The sequence below is a fragment of the Theobroma cacao genome, chromosome 9 (assembly GCF_053813885.1).
Source record: "Theobroma cacao isolate CCN51 chromosome 9, ASM5381388v1, whole genome shotgun sequence".
Lineage (NCBI taxonomy): Eukaryota > Viridiplantae > Streptophyta > Magnoliopsida > Malvales > Malvaceae > Theobroma > Theobroma cacao.
The window spans coordinates 43,075,168-43,093,938 of record NC_142647.1 but is presented as its reverse complement, the minus strand read 5'-3'; the positions used below and the strand labels follow the sequence as shown (position 1 = coordinate 43,093,938).

Sequence of the window (18,771 nt, the reverse complement as noted above, 5' to 3'; positions counted from 1 at the left end):
TTGAGGATTAATTCAAACTAAACTCTTTGAACTGAAAAATATATACATTTTTTCATTGAATAATATATATATATATATATATATATATAATATACATATAGTCCATTAAATCAGATACCAAATTGCATTTTCAAGTTAATTAGGTCATGTGAGTGTCAAAGTCATTCTTTAATTATTATGAAAATATGGGTTACCAAATGCTCTGTTGCACTTCTTTCCTAGGTATCAATTTTCTAAGAAGACTTAAAGTTGACGAAGACTTCTATTTTATTTATTTATTTATTCTTTTGAATGCATTTCAAAAGTGTCATTATCTTCCTTGACGGGCTATGGTGAGCGTTTTGTTGTGTTCACTTTATGAGTCCAACGAAATGCCTAGGAGTTGCATTAATGCAAGGCCAATGTTAACAAGCAGTAAACCAGGTTAGATTATTTAGTTAAATAAAAGTTTATTACATCTTTTTTTTGTCTAAATTATTTTAGTAACTAAAACACCCTTTCATTCATTCAGTGTGGCATTTTCTTTTTGATTTATATAAATAAATTCTTTTTGTAAGTTTTAACTATATCTATAATATATATAAAAGTAAGATGTTTCAATTTTTTCAATTTTTTTCAATTGAGTCTTTAATTGAATAACAAGTGTTATTCAATTAGAACTCCCTTTTATTTTTTTGACCTTTTGTTTTTCATTGAATTAATTTTTTTTTACACTTTATGCTAAAAATAAGTTGTTTTTGACATTTGAAGGGTTTTTTTTTGTTTTTTTAACTTTTATTTATTTTAATAAAAAATACTTGAAAACAATAATTTTTAACTTTTAATGCTTACAAGATAGATTTATTTAATATTTATCAATTATAATTTAATATTATTTTTTATTTATATTCTCTTATTCTGCATGAACCTGAATCTATAGTATATAGATACATCTTTTATACATAAATGTTTAAATTTCAATAAATATCCATCCAATTTATTATATAAAAGTAGGATAATTGATTTGGTCAATTGATTGACATTTGTCATTCTTAATTAAATTAATTTTTTTACACCTTATGTCAAAACTACATTGTTTTTGACATTTGAAGGCTTTTTTTTCTTTTTTTACTTTTATTTATTTTAGTCAAAAATATTGAAAACAATAATTTCTAACTTTTAATACTTATAAGATGGATTCATTTAATATTTATCAATTGTAATTTAATATTATTTTTTGTCTATATTCTTTTATTCTGTATCAACCTGAATTTATAGTATATAGACATCTCTTTTGTAAATGAATGTTTAAATTCTAATAAACATCCATCCAATTCATTGAACAAAATAAAAAAGTCAAAAAGACCTACTCATTTTTCAATATACATGGCACACAGTTATCATTTAATAAATAAATCAATTGAATTTTATAACCTTTAACCATTCATTTTATATATAAAAGACATATAATACTAGAAATTATTAACTATCTTATATTGATAAGATTTTTATATTTTATTGTTGTATTATATTTTACAACTGTTTATTTTAATCTGTTAATAGTATATGTTATATACTTTCTCATTTCTTAATAGTTTATTATATATCTAATAATCTTTGATAGGATTATCGTCTTTTTTAGATAAATTTTGTTTTAAATAGGATAACTAATTGGGTCAATTGATTGTCATTCTCTATTGAATTAATTTTTCTTACACCTTATGTCAAAGCTGCATTGTTTTTTTTACATTTGAAGGGTTTTTTTATTTTTATTTATTTTAGTAAAAAAATACTTAAAAATAATAATTTTTAATTTTTAATGTTTAGAATATAGATTCATTTAATATTTATCAATTTTAATTTAATATTATTTTCTGTTTATATCCTCTTATTCTGTGTGAACCTGAATCCATAATATTTAGACATCTCTTTTATACATGAATGTTTAAATTTCAATAAATATTTATCCAATTCATTGAATAAAATAAAAAAGTCGAAAATGTTTATTCATTTCTTAATATACATAGCACATAGTCATCATTGAACAAATAAATCAACTAAATTTGACAACCTTTAGCCATTCATTTTATATATAAAAGATATATTATTAAAAATTAATAACTATTTTATATTGATAAGATCTTTATATTATATGGTTGTCTTATATTGTACAATTGTTTATCTTAATCTGTCAATAGTACATGTTATATACTCTCTCATTTTTTAATATTTTACTATTTTATAATCATATATGTAGGTACAAGTTTCCGATAATTGAAATCAGAGCAAATAATTATTTTCAATTAATACCAATTTATTTTTTCCTCTATCAGTAAAAATCGGACATTCATGCAGTTCACTAATACAATATTACTTTCTCTACAAACTCTTTTGAAGGTACCAAATTGAAATCTACTCTAGCATAATCAATATTTCCTGTGATCTTTTTCATAGCGTAGCTACGGACACCATCCTAATATATATAATAGTATAACAAATTTCACATTTTTTTTCTTTTAACAATGTACTTATATTTATTGCACACCAAATTATAAATTATTTTTTTAATTTTTATAACTTAGAAAGACTGGTTGACTTTGTTTATCCATTGGTGATTTAGTATTTTCATTCAATCCCTTTTAAAAAAAAATTGGTAACAAGTTTTTAGTAAATAGTGCAATTTGATATCAGGAAAAGTCATTAGTATTTGTGAAAATAGGGTTTGGGGGCCATTAATCAGGGGAATAAATGCTTCTTAAATTGGCGAGGAAAAAGGTAAAAGTCTTAAATTGAATGAGAATTCAATATGAAATAAGAGGCCTAAATACTTGGGTGAAATGTTTAAAATCAGTGAAGATGAACTATATAAGATTGCTTTATTTCAACTTCAAAAGCAATAAGAAATAAAGTAATGTGTAATTCAAAAGATACAACTTTTTTATAAAAAAAAATTAAAATAAAAATATTCAAATTTAACTTTTTAAACAGAGCATATATATGCATTTAATTTTATACAAAATGCTCAAGCACTTGATAGGAAAAAAAAAAGGCAATAGAGTTAGTGAAGAAGGGGGGCAGTTGTACTCTTTTATTCTCTACCTTTTTAGGAGCGTTAGGTGGCCAACACATCAGAAACCTGTTAGCCTTTAATCTTTGAATATTCATATATTTGATCAAAACTGTTGCAGGTGTTGAACCTAGCTCTATAAGAAAAATATATCATAGTAGTGCTGCTATTTATATTAGCATAATTTTTTTTAACGAAAAGTTCTATTTAATTAAAGGTCACGTTTGGTTCAAAGAAAATAAGACAAAAAAGAAAATGAAATTCGATATTCCTCTTCTTCTAATTTTTCTTGAACCAAGCAAGCGTAAATGCTTTTTCCATGCAGACAGAGATGTAACTTTGTTTTCTGTTAAACCCTTATGATGAAATAAATTTTCTTGAAATTAACTGACTATATAGTTATATTATACACTATACGCTATATAGTTGTGAACTCGAAGGAGATGGGTACGCGGTCTTAATTGCATTGGTAAAAACTTGTAAAAGACGGTATCGGGGAGAACGGAACAAGTCTTGAAACCCACATTTCTTTCGTGGAAGCAGCAGCAATTGGACGAAAAACATTGGAAGGAAACTTGGGTACTACGTCTGCTGGCTTTCCCAATCACATATAAATATGAGATTCTTGTATGTGGTATCTACTTACACTTACTCCTTCTTAGGTGTTGGCAAGGGAGAGACACAATGAAGGTAATATTTTGGTTTCATGCAGAAAATACTGTTATTTACTACTAATATTTATAAATTCTAGCTTTGGGTTTATTGATTTATATTAGTACTGATTTGTGTTTGTTGTGCATGATGCACGATGACTATGCAGCAAAAGGTGGTGTTGAAGGTGGTTATGAAGTGCCAAAAATGCCGGAAGGAGTCCCTCAAGGTGGCTGCAAAACAAGACGGTACGTAACCGAGTTATTTCTTTGTCTTGTTTTCTTTAATTTATTTGTTTTTGCGTTAAAACTCGAGAGCTGAGATGATTACATAACTGCAAAAACAGGCGTCAGCTTTGTTGGATTGGAAGGACAAGAGAAAGACAAAGTTGTGGTGATTGGAGATGGTGTTGATGCTGTCAAGTTGACTAGAGAGTTAAGGAAGAAGGTTGGATACGCCGAAATCATCAGTCTGGCAGAGCAGAAGTAATGGACATCCAGCTGATTGGTTTGGGAGTTACTTCCACAAGAATCTCAATAAATGCCAGAGGGACAACACTGATAATTATAGCATAGAAAACTTTCTTCTTTGCCTGCCTTGTGTGTATAATATTTCTTTTTCTTGTGATGATAAAGTTCACGATTTTCTGTTAGGCACTTGAAATTTCCTTTGTATAAGATGAGATTTGCTGGAATTTGGACCTTTGAATTCTGGTTTGGTGGGAGATATATGACCTTAAATTTCCATTTTCTTTTCATCGTTTCGACTTCTGATAATTAATTACAGCCAATCACCATCAACAGAGCTCTTTGCAGATAACTGTTTTCTGAGTTGACAATGCAGAAAAGCTTGTGTCTTGGTCATCAGTCATATAGGAATTGAGGGCAATGCGCGGTCTCCAAGTCCGCTTTAATCATTTCATTGCTGGACTCGAGTCAAAGATGGAAACGCGTTTTTTTAACGTAGTCTTGGGGCTGCAGGCTCTAAAAGTGTAACCGTAGAATAATACAGTGGAGGGGAAAACTGAAAAGCATCTTTCTCACATTTACTGGTTTGAATATTTTCCTCTACCAGAAAGCATAGACCTAACACAATTCAAGAGCAGCATATCTTAAACTTTCCCTGATTGTTTATGTAATCCCACAAATCAAACACTTGGAAAAACAAGAGACAATAACCACTTCATACATATATATATATATCTCAGTAAGACCGGAAAAAGGGGTAAGAACTCCACCCTTGTGCATACAAAATGTAGTGAATTTCTAGTATTGATTTTCTGGATGTGTGTCCGTCGAATTGTTACACAAGATACCGAACACTTACACAAGATAATAGTGTAAAAAATGAAAAAGATATTATTCCTAAACTTTAAAAATAGTATACAGGGTTGGTTCACACAATCTTATGTGGAACACTATTTAAGCAAAAGTACTACTTGAAAGAATTGAAGAAGCTGACTGTGTCATTGAGTGCCCGGATAAAGTCATCGACATCTTCTTCAGTGTTGTAGAAGTGAAGGCTGGCGCGTGCACTTGCATTCACTCCCAGATAGCGATGGAGAGGTTGCGCACAATGGTGACCTGATCTGATAGCCACTCCATGCTGAGATTAAATAAAATTTGTTGCCATTCAGAAAAAAAAAAAAAAAAAAAAACCCTTCAAATATATTGTGTATAAACTACAGATTGTCTTGCATTGCATGTAAATCACCACAGGTTGGTTTGAACTACAAATGTAACGCCAAGTGAGTTTAGACTTTTAAAACAAAACTGGAGTTTGAGAAATTAAGTGGCTTTCCAAACCATAATGTTTCAAACGCAGTTTTCAAGACTAACCACAATGCCAAACCAAGCTTTATAATAATTATTGAATAAGAAAAAATAGCAAAAACCTTAACAACAGTATTAAAGTGCTATTCCTTATTTGTTATGCTACCTGTTGATCCAGAAAAGTTGCAAGATCTGTGGGATGAATATTCTCAACATTAAAAGAACAGAGAGCAGCACGATAAACAGTTTCTGCAGGCTTTGGGCCATAGATCCGAATATTCGGAACAGAACATAGTTTGTCATATAAATAATTAGCCAGCTCCATCTATAAAACGAAAAAGGCCAGTGTTGTTAGAATAAAAACATTCCCAGCTTATCAGAAAGTGACTTCTAAATCCATCTAGCCCTCCTAGAAAATGACTAAAAAAGACAATAGGTTAAAGTCCAATCATATGATTGTCATTATGAAGAAAGAAGAAGCATTTTATAGGAGACATCATTTAATTCATTCCAGAAACATAAAATTAGTCAACAAAGATCTAAGTAAAGATGAAAAACCATAGCATAATTTAATGACTGCTTCCTTGATTATCCATAACCAACTGGTTTGTACTGTATTTCTTTTAATTTTTAAAGCCAACAAATATGTATGTCATTTATCTGTCCATCAAGCATTAAATCAGGATCCCTAGGAAAAAAGCAGAAAAACGCATTGCACCTCATAGTCATGAATTTTCTGCATGCCGATCCCAGACAAGTAATCAATTGCTGCCCCTAATCCAATTGCTTCCCCAATTGCAGGTGTTCCAGCCTCAAATCTAATCCAGTTAAAGAGCAAGAACAAAATAAGCCATGATAAGAAATAAAATACTGAATATTTAGACCAAAAACTACTTGAATGGCACGTGCCTGTAAATCAAATGAGAAGGAATTCCTTTCAGCAGACAACTAAATAGGCAATAATAACTTAATTGCTATTAGACTTAGGGTTCAGGACTAAATGTCTCCTATCAAGAAACCACCTTAATCATGAACACACAACTCAAACAATGTACAAAGCTGTTAAAATCCCTCTCATCCTCAACCTTACTTACTAAACGATACTTAAGATGAAATAAGTTCACCAACCTGGAAGGGGGTTCTGCATATGTGGAATGATCCAAAAATACATCAGAGATCATTTCTCCACCACCTAAAAGGAGGAAAACATTTACAAGGATCAGCTTTAAACATCCATGCGTCCATTCCCACAGATACTGATTTACAGAAGTCCTGCAAATAACAATTGAACTTTGAAAAGGAAAAATGTAAGCAATGGCATACCTAAGAATGGAGGCATGGCTGACAAGAGATTACTCTTGCCAAATAAGAATCCAATGCCTGTAGGCCCACACATCTGAAGCATGTTTATTCCTTAACTTCATATACTTGCCCATATGGCTTAATCATGCATAAGATAACAAACTAACCTTGTGAGAAGAAGCAACAAGAAAGTCAGCATCAAGACCTTGGACATCAACAACCATATGGGGAACACTTTGACAAGCATCTACAAGCACTTTTGCCCCAACCTCATGAACCCAGTGCACAATTTCTTCAATTGGAAGTACAGAACCTACAGGTAAAAGAGTTTTGGCAATAAATATGACCATGCCATCAAATATTAGCATATTTAGATAAATTTTGGGGAGAAAAAAAAGGAGATTAGAAAGCAATAACTTTAGTAGAATACGACGCGATCAGATGATGAGAAATTAATCTAAGAATTCCAGGACCGCTAGCCTCCCATAATAACCTTGTTCTTTCCTCGTTATCCTATCATTCAGGTTTTCTTCTTCCTTAATTTTTGGGTTGGGGTGGGGTATTGGGCAGACAGCAGTAGCTGATGGCAATCAGCGCAGCCAACTTTACCTCTTGGTTATCCAGGGATATTGGCTAACAAAAACTGGTTGGATTTGGATGGACGATATGAATACCTTTAAATAACAGCAGTATTTTTTTTTTTTGGGAAGCAAATAACTGCAGTATTATAGCCTACATTCTCAATAAATGTAAAATTAAGCCACTAAAACATTTTCTTAATCAATATCAAATGCCAAGAAAAGCACCTATAAGAAAACACAAACAGTCAATGAAAAAAAAACACAATACTTAAAAAAATCCTAAACTATTAGGAATAATTCAAATAAATCTGCTTTTTTTATTATGTTTAATCAAACCATTATATTTTTATTTTAAGCCAAATAAACACATATGACTAACAGTTGACTAGCTATTGTTAGTCAAAATGACCTGTGTCATTTTTTATATCATGTGATATTGATGTGACATGATAACATGTCATAAAAAATGGTGACATGACATGCTAGTGTGGCATGATAATGTGATCACATGGTAGTTTCAACCTCTACGTCAGTGACACATCAATGTCACATAGACATAAAAATTACGTATGTCAATTTGACTAAAGATAACTAGTTAAAAGTTAATCACAAGGGCTTATTTAGTCAAAAAAAAAAGTATAACGGTTTAATTGAACGCAATAAAAGAATAAAGACTTGTTTGAATTTTCTTGAATAATTCAGAGACTTTTTAAATTATTATGCCAAAAATACCTACCAAGCACGTTAGAAACATGATGAACAACTACAAGTTCCGTCCTTGTAGAAATCATCTCTCTCAGCTTTACTACATTCGGAATTTCGTTCTCATCCAAACTCACAAACTTCAAAACCGCGCCTGTCTTTTGAGCCACAATTTGCCATGGAACAATTGCACTATGATGTTCAGCAATCGTAAGTACAATCTACAAGAACAAAAATATTCTCATAACATTACAATTCAAATCAAAATAACAACCACCTTATAGATAAAAGACACAAACAACAAAATTCAAATAACACAACCTCATCCCCAGGCTTTAAATTTAATAAACCCCAAGAGTAAGCCACTAAATTGATAGCTTCAGTAGCATTTCTTGTGAAAACAATCTCACTAGAATCCGATGCATTAATAAAAGCTGCCACTTTCTTTCGCGCCAACTCATACTCATCCGTAGCTTTAGCACTGTATGTATAACCAAAATAACACAAATGAAAACAACTGATTAAGATAACTTCCTTTGATCATTGCTTTTGTACCTACTCTTTGCTATTTGATTTTGCTTTTCTAGAAAGATACTTATTTAAAAGCAAAAGCAAATGCTAGAAACTAAAATGCAATGCCAGTTTTAACATAATTATTCCATATAAAAGTAAAATATCATGCATTTTCAGGGGCATAGCCACATATAGTTAAGTGGCGTTATTTAACTTCATATAGCTATTTTATAGTAAAATTTTTCAGCAATTTTCTTTTTGACCAGACTTAAATTAAATAAAAACCTAAAATGAGGTGTCAATATAAGTAAATCTCAATTAGTAATATGTAGAAAAAAATCTTAAAAAGCTTTTATATTTGTATTACAAATATGGCTATACGTTTTTTCTTCAATATAATATGACAATAAAGCAATAATATTTGATTAAAATGTACAATGAGGCAAACATTCAACTATACTTGTTCTCTACAATAGTAAAATCATGCATTTTATATATTATCACAAAAATAAATCTTTAATTTTACTTATTCAAGAAAATTTTGCTTTCAAAAGCAGAAGATAAATAACAAAAATAAAAAATGAAACAGTACTCAACTTAACTTGAAAAATTCATGAACAATTACTTCATAGACATGATATAGTATCTCACAGTGGAAACTTTCTATTGAAATAATGAGATAACATACGCAATTCACCTTTTTTTTGTAAATTTAACATTTTCGAGCCAATATTTTTAACCAAAATCACCAAGGGAGTACCTCAAGTAGTGAATTCCTCTGTGAACATTTGAATTGTAAGCTTCGTAATAATTATGTAAAGCTTTTAACACTGCCGTGGGTTTTTGAGAGGTTGCCGCATTGTCTAAGTACACAAGTTTTGACCCATTTACTTCCTGCCAAATTTAATAAAAACCTAATAAAGTGAAGCAAAAAAAAATTAAAAAAAAAGGAAAAGACGGGAAATTTAAGGACCTGGTGGAGGATGGGGAAGTCGGGACGGCTAAGGTGGCCTAATGAAACGGAGCCTTCTTTAACGGCGGAAAGCGAAGCAGAGAAGCGGCGGAAGCCTAGCCGAAGAGGAAGAGATGAGGAAGAAAGAGGAGGAATGGTAGGGTTTAAGAGTGGAAAAGAAGGAAGTTTTACAACTACTCCTTCCATCATTTTTCTCATCAAAAGATTTTCCAACAGACTTGAAAATTTGCTTCACGCCTTATCATCCCCTTTATATTGTTGTTATCCAGTGAGAGACGAGGCGCCATTAGCGAGCTGGGCTGCCGTCCTTAATTAAGGCTATTGGGCCTTGTTTTATTTTCATTTTATCCACATTTATTTGCCTTAAGTATGTATGTATTTGGGAAAATCATTAAAAACTTCATTAGACTTATTAAAAGATAATCATTGTAATTGTTATGGTTTTCTTCTAGATTCGAGGATGTATGATAAGACTTATTTTCTTTTTTTTATTTGAAAAAGAAAAACGGAATTTGAATTTAATTTTTAAGACATAAAATCAAAAAATATAAAAAGTATCATAAGTTTGAAAAAGAGCAATTCTTAATAGTTGAAAAGTACAAAAAAACACCGGATCATCGGCTCATTAATTAATGTATTTTTTTTTTTTTTAGAAAAAAAATTCGAATCTCTTTTTTTCAATTATAAAAAAAAATATAATTTTTTTTTTTTTTTTATGATTAAGAGAGGAAGGATTCAAAACTTGCTATCGGAGATTATGTAATACACCAACCAATGAAACAAATTTTAAAAGAAAATGAAAACAAACTCATAAAGCAAAAGCAAGACCATGAGCAGCAAGATTCCTAAATCATTCAATTCAAAATTCACAACGTTTCATTCAGGCACCCTTTTACTTGAAGCAGTAAGCAAGGGACTCTGAGACACAAATTATGGAAGGCTTGGCTGTCTTAAACCTAGGATCAAAATTATTCTATGCCCCTCACAAATCTTGGCAGGGGAACGAATTTCCTACGTTTTTTTCCTTGAGAGAAAAGGTGAAGAACTATTGGCGCTTAAGTGAAGGAAGCAAACAGTCGTACACCCGTTCCATGCGTGCTGTCACAATTAGCTTGTATGCAGTTTGAAGACCAGGCTTTCCCAAATCAATTATATCCTGTTTTAAACTGTTCATCACATTTATATTACTGGTTAGTTGCTGTCGCAGATCAACTTACAATCAAAAAGCTGAAACAGAAACACATGAATAAACCCCCACCATTGCCATTCACCAGTTGTCTTTGCTTGCCCTCTGACGGCGCTGTATAAGCGATCTAGACAATATATCAACATCCCAAACATGCATTGTGCATCATTTTCCTGTGAAATAGCATTCAATATGTTTTATCTCTTTTTATGTAGGTAGGAAATAGTCAAGTGCAGTAGCAGTATCAGCCAAAGCAAATGGGGTTTCCGTTTACTCAATCAACAAGGGCATTCTAATCCATCAAGAGACAAAAATTTTGAACCAACGTAAGAGAAGTTTTAAACCAACATAAGAAAAATGAGATAAGAAAAGTGAAAATAGGTTTTGAAACAAACATAAGCTCTTCCCACAAATGATGCCTCTTACCCTGAGTGAACTTTGACTATTATGCAAAGATCCATACAAAGAAAACAGATCAGGCTCCAAGAAGTGGGACACAGAAATCTGACAATGACTTTTTCTATTTGTACCAAAAAAGACAACCATATCTCACAGCCTCGCAGGAGGACATGCATGCATAGGCATATTTTGTCTTGTGTAAGATGCAAGGAAAATTAACTTTTTTTCTTGCCACTAACTGAATCCACAATGGAAACATAAATGCATAAAGTAGATGTAGATTAGCTTATAAACAGCAAGCATATGAAGGCATACTAGTTACCAAGTGAATATCAAGAAAGGAATGTATGGGAAGAGAATGGACTGTAAAGATACTTTCAGGAAACAATAACAAAAATACACAAACAGAGCAAGTGGCAAGTAGAACGCCGCTTCCAGTTCTCTCTTGGGGGCCACGATAGGTGGAACTGTAGAAGTCAACTCAATCTCTGACCAATCTCTAGGGTTGGCAAAACAAGAAAAATAAAGAATGATCACCAAAGTGATGTCATCATCAGTGAAGCCCTTATTATTACCTCTAGGCCATCAAAGCTAGCTAGAACTTGCACTCTTAAACCTTTCCCCTCAACTGAGAAAGCAAATAAAGCACAAGATATTAAGATTCCCTATGACTTTCTTCCTCCCAAATAGTAGTGAGAATAATGAGCCAACAACTAGAAGAAACAACGTCAGATGCTTATATCTTCAAAATAGGTTGCATAGAATCAAATCTTATCAACTCCCAGACAGAAAAATTAACCCTTTGATTTTTCAATAAGCTATATAATAATAAAAAGAGAAGCATGTGGAATAGGGAAAAGGAGGAATTTAATAAGAAGCATCCAAGCTATTGAATAGTAAGGTTCTTACCAGCCCTTGGTCAACATAAGTTTGGTACTGCATAATAGTTTTCTCAACCTCCACAATGAGCAGCCTCCTCTGGATACGAGCAATTCTTCCCCTGCCTTCTGCTCTAGTATCCTGATTGTGACAAAAGCCAGATAGTTAACAGCATGAAAAACAAGTCAAAGAAAATAAGAATCTTGATCATTAGTATGAATGTTTTGCTGGTCTAAGCAAATGTACTAAATGACTTTAGAAGGTATCTACACATGTTGGAAATAAAAGGTTGAATACATAGTGTAGCAAGATAAATGTAAAACCATCTAAGCAGTTTAATGAACTAGACCTAGCACATAGTTCCTTCCTCCACTGCTCTACAAATGCAATTGACTTCAAGAAATTAATTAGATAATACATTATAGAGCTTTGAATGTTCTCACCTGTCTAAACCATGCACGCACAGCTACGATCAGACCAAGAGATAGAAAGAATGCTGGCAAGGCAGCAAGGATCGCAAAGTTGATTTCATTTGCTCTGAGAATCTGATCCAGTTCGAGCATGGCCCTAATAAAATGAGCATCTTTAATAAGTAAGAGCATTGAGATAAACCAGAATATCAGTAAAATTTACACATCTATGCAGAAAGCTGGTGTTAAACTTACATCTCAATATCCAGTTTCAACTTCTGAACCTGCAATGGCAAGAACCTAAGGTTATGCAACCAGCATTACAGGCAGCAACAACATAATAAAAGTAATGGGCATTACCTGGATGAGAAGAGCGTGAGCAAGCTCTCCGTGGAGAAGATTCTGGATAGGATGCATAAGTTCCTTTTCATATCTACATTAGAAATTCCAATGATTTTGATATTTTCTCGAAGAAGAAATTTGCCAAACTAAGAGATATACACCATACCATGATAGTTCAGTTAAAGTAATATATCAGAACAGCAATCACAGGAACATATTTCTTTTGAAAATTTTTTAAAGGTACCAACAGGAAAACCAGTACTATCAGAGAATGCAACATATTCCAGATATATTGGCATTTAAAAAAATTTACTACTACTAATCATTTCAGTATAACCAACTTTTGTCACCTGGAGCATTCATACAGATAAAATACAAAACAAATAGTCAGTTCGAATTTATCAAAGCACACTAGTGTTTGCACTCTCCTGAACATAGCCATGTGCCTATATATTGTTACTTGCTTCAGATCATCATATGCCTAACTTTGTCTCTATGACACATGCACACAAATATACGACTTTGAATATGCATGCATACAGTTACATGTGTGCAGAAACACTATTTGAAGGTAAAAAGTCAGTCCATCATTGCAATCCTGAAACTCTTATTTACACATAATTTCTTTCTTTTCACCATTGTTTCAGGACTTACCATGAACTTATTAACAAATGTAGGGGTGATGGTAAAATTTTGCCAGATCTGTCCTACAATTGTGTCTTAAGTCATCAAATTCTAACATGATTGCATTAACCATAATATTAGAAAGAAAGTCATACCTTGCCATAACTATCTCAAGCATTTCCTGATCTGACGCATTCTCTGGTAATTTTTCACCCTTTGTCTGCTCGCTGAAGGCCAATAACATTCTGCAAACCACATGAAAGCAGTTATGTTCAGAAACAGCACTTGATCATGGCGGCCAAGAATATAGCAATTACCTTAGAATGAATAAAAAAATATTAGGCTAAAATACTAAATAAGCCCCTGAACTATCACAAATTTCTCAGAAGAGCACCTATCCTTTTAAGATACCCAAATAAGCCCCTATTCTTTAATTTTTACCCAAATAAGCCCTTATCTTGGTGGAAATATGTCATCTGACACACGTTATCTTCATAACCATTAGGTTAATGGCTAGGCAGCATCCTTCGCACTCGTGGTAGATGAGGTGGCTTTTCTAGCGCGGTGTAATTCGCTTACTCAAATATTCATGTCTCCGACGGAAAATTCTCCCACTCAACCAATTTCACCATGTCAAAAAAGCCACATCAGCATTCACAAGTGCAGAAGATGACAACTGGCCATGGGCCTAATGATCATTAAAGTCACATGATATACAAGATATCTTTCCGTCAACATAAGGGCCTATCAGGTTGAAAATCATAGAATAGGGGCCTATTTGGGTACAATAGAAGAATAGGAGCTTATTTAGAAAAAAAGAAAGAGTTCAAGGGCTTATTAGTATTTTAGCCGAGAACCTAATTACATCCAATCACCATAGATAAAGAAAGGGATGAAATAGTGAAGTAGGAAATCTAGAGGCAAATAAACCAACAAAACAAAACAGAACAAACATCAAGCAACTTACATCAATAGAAGAATCTAAGTTCTTTTGTTTTCATATCTCAAACGAAGATTATAGTAGTGTGAAAAGAATAAAATAAGTACAATTTTTTTTTGTACATATGTAGGTGCGTTGGGCCTTGACCTGCAAAGGGAAGCAGCTGTTCTTTATCACTTAAACCTCAAACACACCCCCCCCCCCAAACCCCCCACAGCTTTCCCTTGCTTGCTAATTTGAATTCAATATTCTTGAATGCAGATTGGCAGGAAGAAAAATTAACCTGTGAAGAGAATTGGAAGTCAACTGCACTTCCTCCATATCCATCACACCTTTCTGCCTCTTCTTGAAAGTATCCAAAAGTTCATCTCTAATTGACAGAAGCTGAAGATAAATTGTCTTTAACATCAATGAAACCATTCTCAAGTATTCGGAAAAATTGTCAATAAGAGACTTGGAATAGAGAGAAATGCAAAAACAACTGAGCAATCAGATTAGTAAAATGGAATATACCGGTTGCTCAACATGGTCACTAAAGAAGCTAACTGTTGATTCCCTTGCTTCACGAATCCAATTGTCAATGTCAGAACTTCCCATCAGACGGCTATGCCGTAGGAGCCAGAAAGAACAAACTGAAAGGCCAACTGCACCACATGTATACCGGATCCAGTAACGAGTTACTTTCGTTGGCTTTTTGTGTTTAGCTACCTAAGAGCAAGGTAAGCAAGTAAGCAACAGATCCCAAAAATTAATTGATCATCAAATGCAAGTTAATAAAATTACTGTCTGATTTTGTGGCAAAAAGGATTAAAGATAAAAAGGATTCTTTACCATGAGAGCTAAGTAAGAGTCCAGTTCCTGTAGATTCCTATAAATCAAGTTGATAGCATCGCTAATTTCACAATCTGTCCATTGAGACTCTTCCTGATTGATTTCTGGCAATTTCTCAAATAGTAGGGGAAATGAATAGGTTCCATCAACAGAAGAATTACTCTGCATAGTTATTGTCATGAAAATTGGATCCTAAAGTTCTTAACCAGCTAATCATAGCAGTAAGTCCTGAAATGGTCTCCATAAGAGTGAAAATGTTGCAAAAGCAAATCCAATCATATAAAGACATATATCGATATGCTTACCTGACGCAGTGCATGTAGATGGCCAATTGATGCCTCCAACTTCGAAAATAAACCATTAAGAGTAACCGTTAGTGAGGGAAATGACTTCGCTGGATCTGTCACTAACTCTTCTCCACATTTGTCAACTTCCATATAAAACTAGACAGACAAACAAGAAATGAATCCATGACAAATTTTGCATGAAATGAAAAAGCAATTATACCTATATGTCCAGCTATCAAGCATACAAAACTACTACATACTTGATGTTAAGTCTATCCGTGGTTTATGCAAATTTGAATGAAACAGAAAAAGATAAATAAATTATAATATTGCAAGCAGGATTTGAAGATGATAGGCTTCCTTATCATGGTAATATTATGACAGTACAGAACTAAGAACAAGATGGAGCAAACCTCAGCCAGAAAAGCAGCAAGTGAACACCTTAAGGTAGATAAGACAGCTATTCTTTCCGAAATGTATGAAGAAGCAGAATGGGAAAAATGCTGCATTGCTGAACCATCAGCAACGCTTTCTCGCATGAGTTGAACTGTTCCATTAAAAAATGCTTGTGGCCCTCTCTCAAAAATCATGAAGTAAACTTTCCTAGCATTAGATCCCTGAAAATAATCAAAAAATTAGGATAAATACTTAAGCCAATAACCAAGATTATAGCCATAGACACCATTTGAATACATTGCTTTTAGCTTTTTGCTTCCCAACACAAAAGCAAAAAACTTTCTTGTAGAATTAAAAATAAAAAAGATAATCTTTTGGATAACAAAATGCATGATTTTAGTTTTGTATAGACTAATTATCTTATAGTTGATGTTAAATTTAGTCATTTTTCCATTTATAATCAACTGTCATTTTACTTTATACTTTAGTTTTTGCTTTATAACAACCATTTTTTTTTTGTTGGGGGGGGGGGGCGCGGCTGATTGCTTTTCACTTTCAGAAGCAAAAAAATGCAGATAAAAGCAATTTGAAGAATTAAAAATTGATACTACAAGTTTAGAGAAAAAATACATTATTTGATTTTAATATAAAGTTAATCAAGTTATCATTGGTGTTTGCATTTTAGTTACTAGCCCTATGCACACCCACTATATGAGTGGAATAGATAAAAAATTTGATTATTTAGATAAGTATGAAAAAACATAACAAAATAGCAAAAACTTTATATATTTTAAATTGTGACAGACTCTGAATTACTGTAACACACTTGTGATACCGAACCCAGCAATCAATTAGTAAAAATTTGATCATTTCTTATCAATTATGATTTTTTTTACTATTTGAGCAAATTAGATAAAAAAAAAAAAGAAAAAGCAGCAAACTTAACCAAATTACCAACCAAACTAAGGCTTAGTACGGTAGTTTACCTCTGCTCTAGATTGCCAAAACTGCAAATTATTTTGAATTTTATGCAAATTCAAAATGGAGCGATCCATTATATCATTTAGAACTTCATAAACTCTCGATGCCTCCGGCGTCATCCTGCATGTAGAAATCAATCAATAAATTCAAATATCACATCACTTTTCACTTTCAATCAATAAACTTTGAAAAAGAAATGAAGAACAGGTCGAGGCCGTACGGGGTGGTGGAGCTGAATGAGTCGGAAGGCAATGGGAGAGGGAGACCAGTCCTGCGTTTTGCTGAGATGGGGAGAGCCGTTTGGAGAGACAGATTTGAGATTTTCTCGAGAAAATTGGAAGGGGAAGAAGGAAACAAAGTGGTGAGTCGGTTCCATAGATAGTTGGAGTAAAATGAGAATAGGGTTTTAACGTCCCTCGACGATTCATTTCCGTCAGGCGTAGCTTCCATACTATTTCTAACTTGTAACTGCAGAAGCTGCTTTGCCTCTCAGCTTAAAACTCAAACTTGACGACTTCCTCTCCGGACGTTTGTTTTCAAGGCTGTGGATCACTTTTCCGGACGAAAAGTGAAACCCACTTTTTTCTTATGATTTTATATGGGAAATTCCCGAACCACCCTTCCCCGCATAGACTTGGTCTTTGAATTCTCCATCGGCTTTGCTGGGCCTAATGTGTTGGTCCATAAATCCGTGACCAGTCCAGCTCGATTGGACCATCGAACTAGCAGCACAAGGACATGCCACAAAGCTGTATGAGACTGGATACGACCATGAGCCTGGCACTGATTGAGAGTTTTTAAACGCACTACACGTCTGTAACGTTAAGCCGCACGAGCAAAACGCAAACAGATGGATTATGCAGAACAGTGCGGGACAGCAAGTTTGGTGCCCCAAACTCGCGCACACACAAAACGTATACATGCTGCGCACACAGAAGTCGCGCACATGGGCATCGTGCAGAAGGAAAGTGCACACATGAGTGCCGCACGGAAGGTAAGCATGCACATGGACCCTGCATAGATGGAAACTGCGCATATGTCGCACACCAAAGGAGGCCTCACACTAGAAGGCTGTGCGAACACAACCTATACACTAAAGGATATCGCACGCACAACCCGCACAACAAAAGGTCGGGCGCATACATGCCGCACTCCAAAGAGCTCCACGCATCATAGGTGCATACTAGAATGCCTTTCATGGGAGGGTTATGCACAAAAAGACCATGTACCAATGGGTCACACGATAGAGGGCCATGCACAAGTGGACCACACACATGTTATGCCAGAAGGACTTGCTCAGGCATGGGTCGTGCACAAAGAAACAGTGTGCATGAGGGCTGAGTAGATAGACATCGAATATCAACAACCTGCATACAAGAGGACAACTCATATGAGGGTAATTTATTAGCTATTAGGAAAAGTAGCAAACAAGTTAATGTTATATGAAAATTATGACACTTTCCATATTTATATTTCTTTTTATGTTATTTATTTTATTTGCATTTCAAATAGGCTTAGGTTTAGGATTAAGATAGTTTATTACACTATAAATAACCGCTTTATGTTTCATTGTAAGGTACCAAGTTGCCACCCCTTTAGTTTTCACCAAGCTATTGTCAAGCATAGGTAAGCCAAACCCATGATCATTTAGCATTAGTCTTAGGTTTTTTACTTTTACGTAGGAGGAATAATATAATTATTGTTTTTTTTTTTTTCAATTATCTTATGCTTTCGCATCTTTATCATGTTTTCGCATTATTTCGCATATTTATGAATTAAGGCTTGCTTAATCTTCATATACAAGTATCATGTTTTCGCATTATTTCGCATATTTATGAATTAAGGCTTGCTTAATCTTCATATACAAGACTTAAGCGTCGCATGGATCTTGGTTAAAGTTCTAAGATCGTGACAGTCAGATCTCGAAGAACAAGTCCAGACTTATACGACCTATTT

General features: G+C 33.3%; 3 protein-coding genes across 5 annotated transcripts; 1 reads left to right on the top strand and 2 right to left on the bottom strand.

The window, feature by feature from the left end:
• The first annotated feature begins 3,613 nt into the window (after positions 1-3,613).
• LOC18590014 (Copper transport protein family) lies at positions 3,614-4,421 on the top strand. Of its 2 annotated transcripts, XM_088810297.1 has the most exons (3): positions 3,614-3,736; positions 3,867-3,945; positions 4,044-4,421. In XM_088810297.1, the coding sequence occupies exons 1-3, from the start codon at positions 3,731-3,733 to the stop codon at positions 4,184-4,186; spliced, it is 228 nt and encodes a 75-aa protein (XP_088666423.1). In that variant the 5' UTR covers positions 3,614-3,730; the 3' UTR covers positions 4,187-4,421. The 2 variants fall into 2 exon arrangements, with proteins under 2 accessions (XP_088666423.1, XP_017982558.1); XM_018127069.2 differs by lacking the exon at positions 3,614-3,736 and having other exon boundaries at positions 3,861-3,945.
• A 445-nt stretch (positions 4,422-4,866) lies between these two features.
• CPNIFS (chloroplastic NIFS-like cysteine desulfurase) lies at positions 4,867-9,772 on the bottom strand. The gene is made up of 10 exons (XM_007015271.3): positions 9,541-9,772; positions 9,328-9,461; positions 8,376-8,535; positions 8,089-8,275; positions 6,939-7,084; positions 6,793-6,865; positions 6,598-6,661; positions 6,188-6,287; positions 5,636-5,794; positions 4,867-5,302 (listed from the first exon to the last, which is right to left on the bottom strand). The coding sequence occupies exons 1-10, from the start codon at positions 9,736-9,738 to the stop codon at positions 5,132-5,134; spliced, it is 1,392 nt and encodes a 463-aa protein (XP_007015333.1). The 5' UTR covers positions 9,739-9,772; the 3' UTR covers positions 4,867-5,131.
• Positions 9,773-10,351: 579 nt separating this feature from the next.
• On the bottom strand, positions 10,352-17,363 carry DGS1 (dgd1 suppressor 1). Of its 2 annotated transcripts, XM_007015268.3 has the most exons (14): positions 17,036-17,363; positions 16,821-16,935; positions 15,852-16,055; positions 15,457-15,594; positions 15,152-15,313; positions 14,834-15,028; positions 14,604-14,704; positions 13,536-13,625; positions 12,775-12,847; positions 12,670-12,698; positions 12,448-12,571; positions 12,035-12,145; positions 10,799-10,899; positions 10,352-10,706 (listed from the first exon to the last, which is right to left on the bottom strand). In XM_007015268.3, exons 1-14 carry the CDS (start codon positions 17,263-17,265, stop codon positions 10,586-10,588), a joined length of 1,794 nt encoding a protein of 597 aa, XP_007015330.3. In that variant the 5' UTR covers positions 17,266-17,363; the 3' UTR covers positions 10,352-10,585. The 2 variants fall into 2 exon arrangements, with proteins under 2 accessions (XP_007015330.3, XP_017983867.2); XM_018128378.2 differs by lacking the exons at positions 10,352-10,706; positions 10,799-10,899 and adding an exon at positions 10,931-11,753.
• Positions 17,364-18,771: the final 1,408 nt, after the last annotated feature.

Coding starts and splice junctions, on each gene's coding strand:
- LOC18590014 (XM_088810297.1), top strand. Junction 3,946..4,043: donor GGTGGCTGCAAAACAAGACG/GTACGTAACCGA, acceptor CTGCAAAAACAG/GCGTCAGCTTTGTTGGATTG.
- CPNIFS (XM_007015271.3), bottom strand. CDS start 9,738: ATGAGAAAAATGATGGAAGGAGTAGTTGTAAAACTTCCTTCTTTTCCA. Junction 7,085..8,088: donor TCATGTTTCTAACGTGCTTG/GTAGGTATTTTT, acceptor TTTTACCTGTAG/GTTCTGTACTTCCAATTGAA. Junction 6,662..6,792: donor AGCCATGCCTCCATTCTTAG/GTATGCCATTGC, acceptor TCCTCCTTTTAG/GTGGTGGAGAAATGATCTCT.
- DGS1 (XM_007015268.3), bottom strand. CDS start 17,265: ATGGAAGCTACGCCTGACGGAAATGAATCGTCGAGGGACGTTAAAACC. Junction 15,595..15,851: donor TTGCTGCTTTTCTGGCTGAG/GTTTGCTCCATC, acceptor TTGTCTGTCTAG/TTTTATATGGAAGTTGACAA. Junction 12,146..12,447: donor TGCGTGCATGGTTTAGACAG/GTGAGAACATTC, acceptor TGTCACAATCAG/GATACTAGAGCAGAAGGCAG.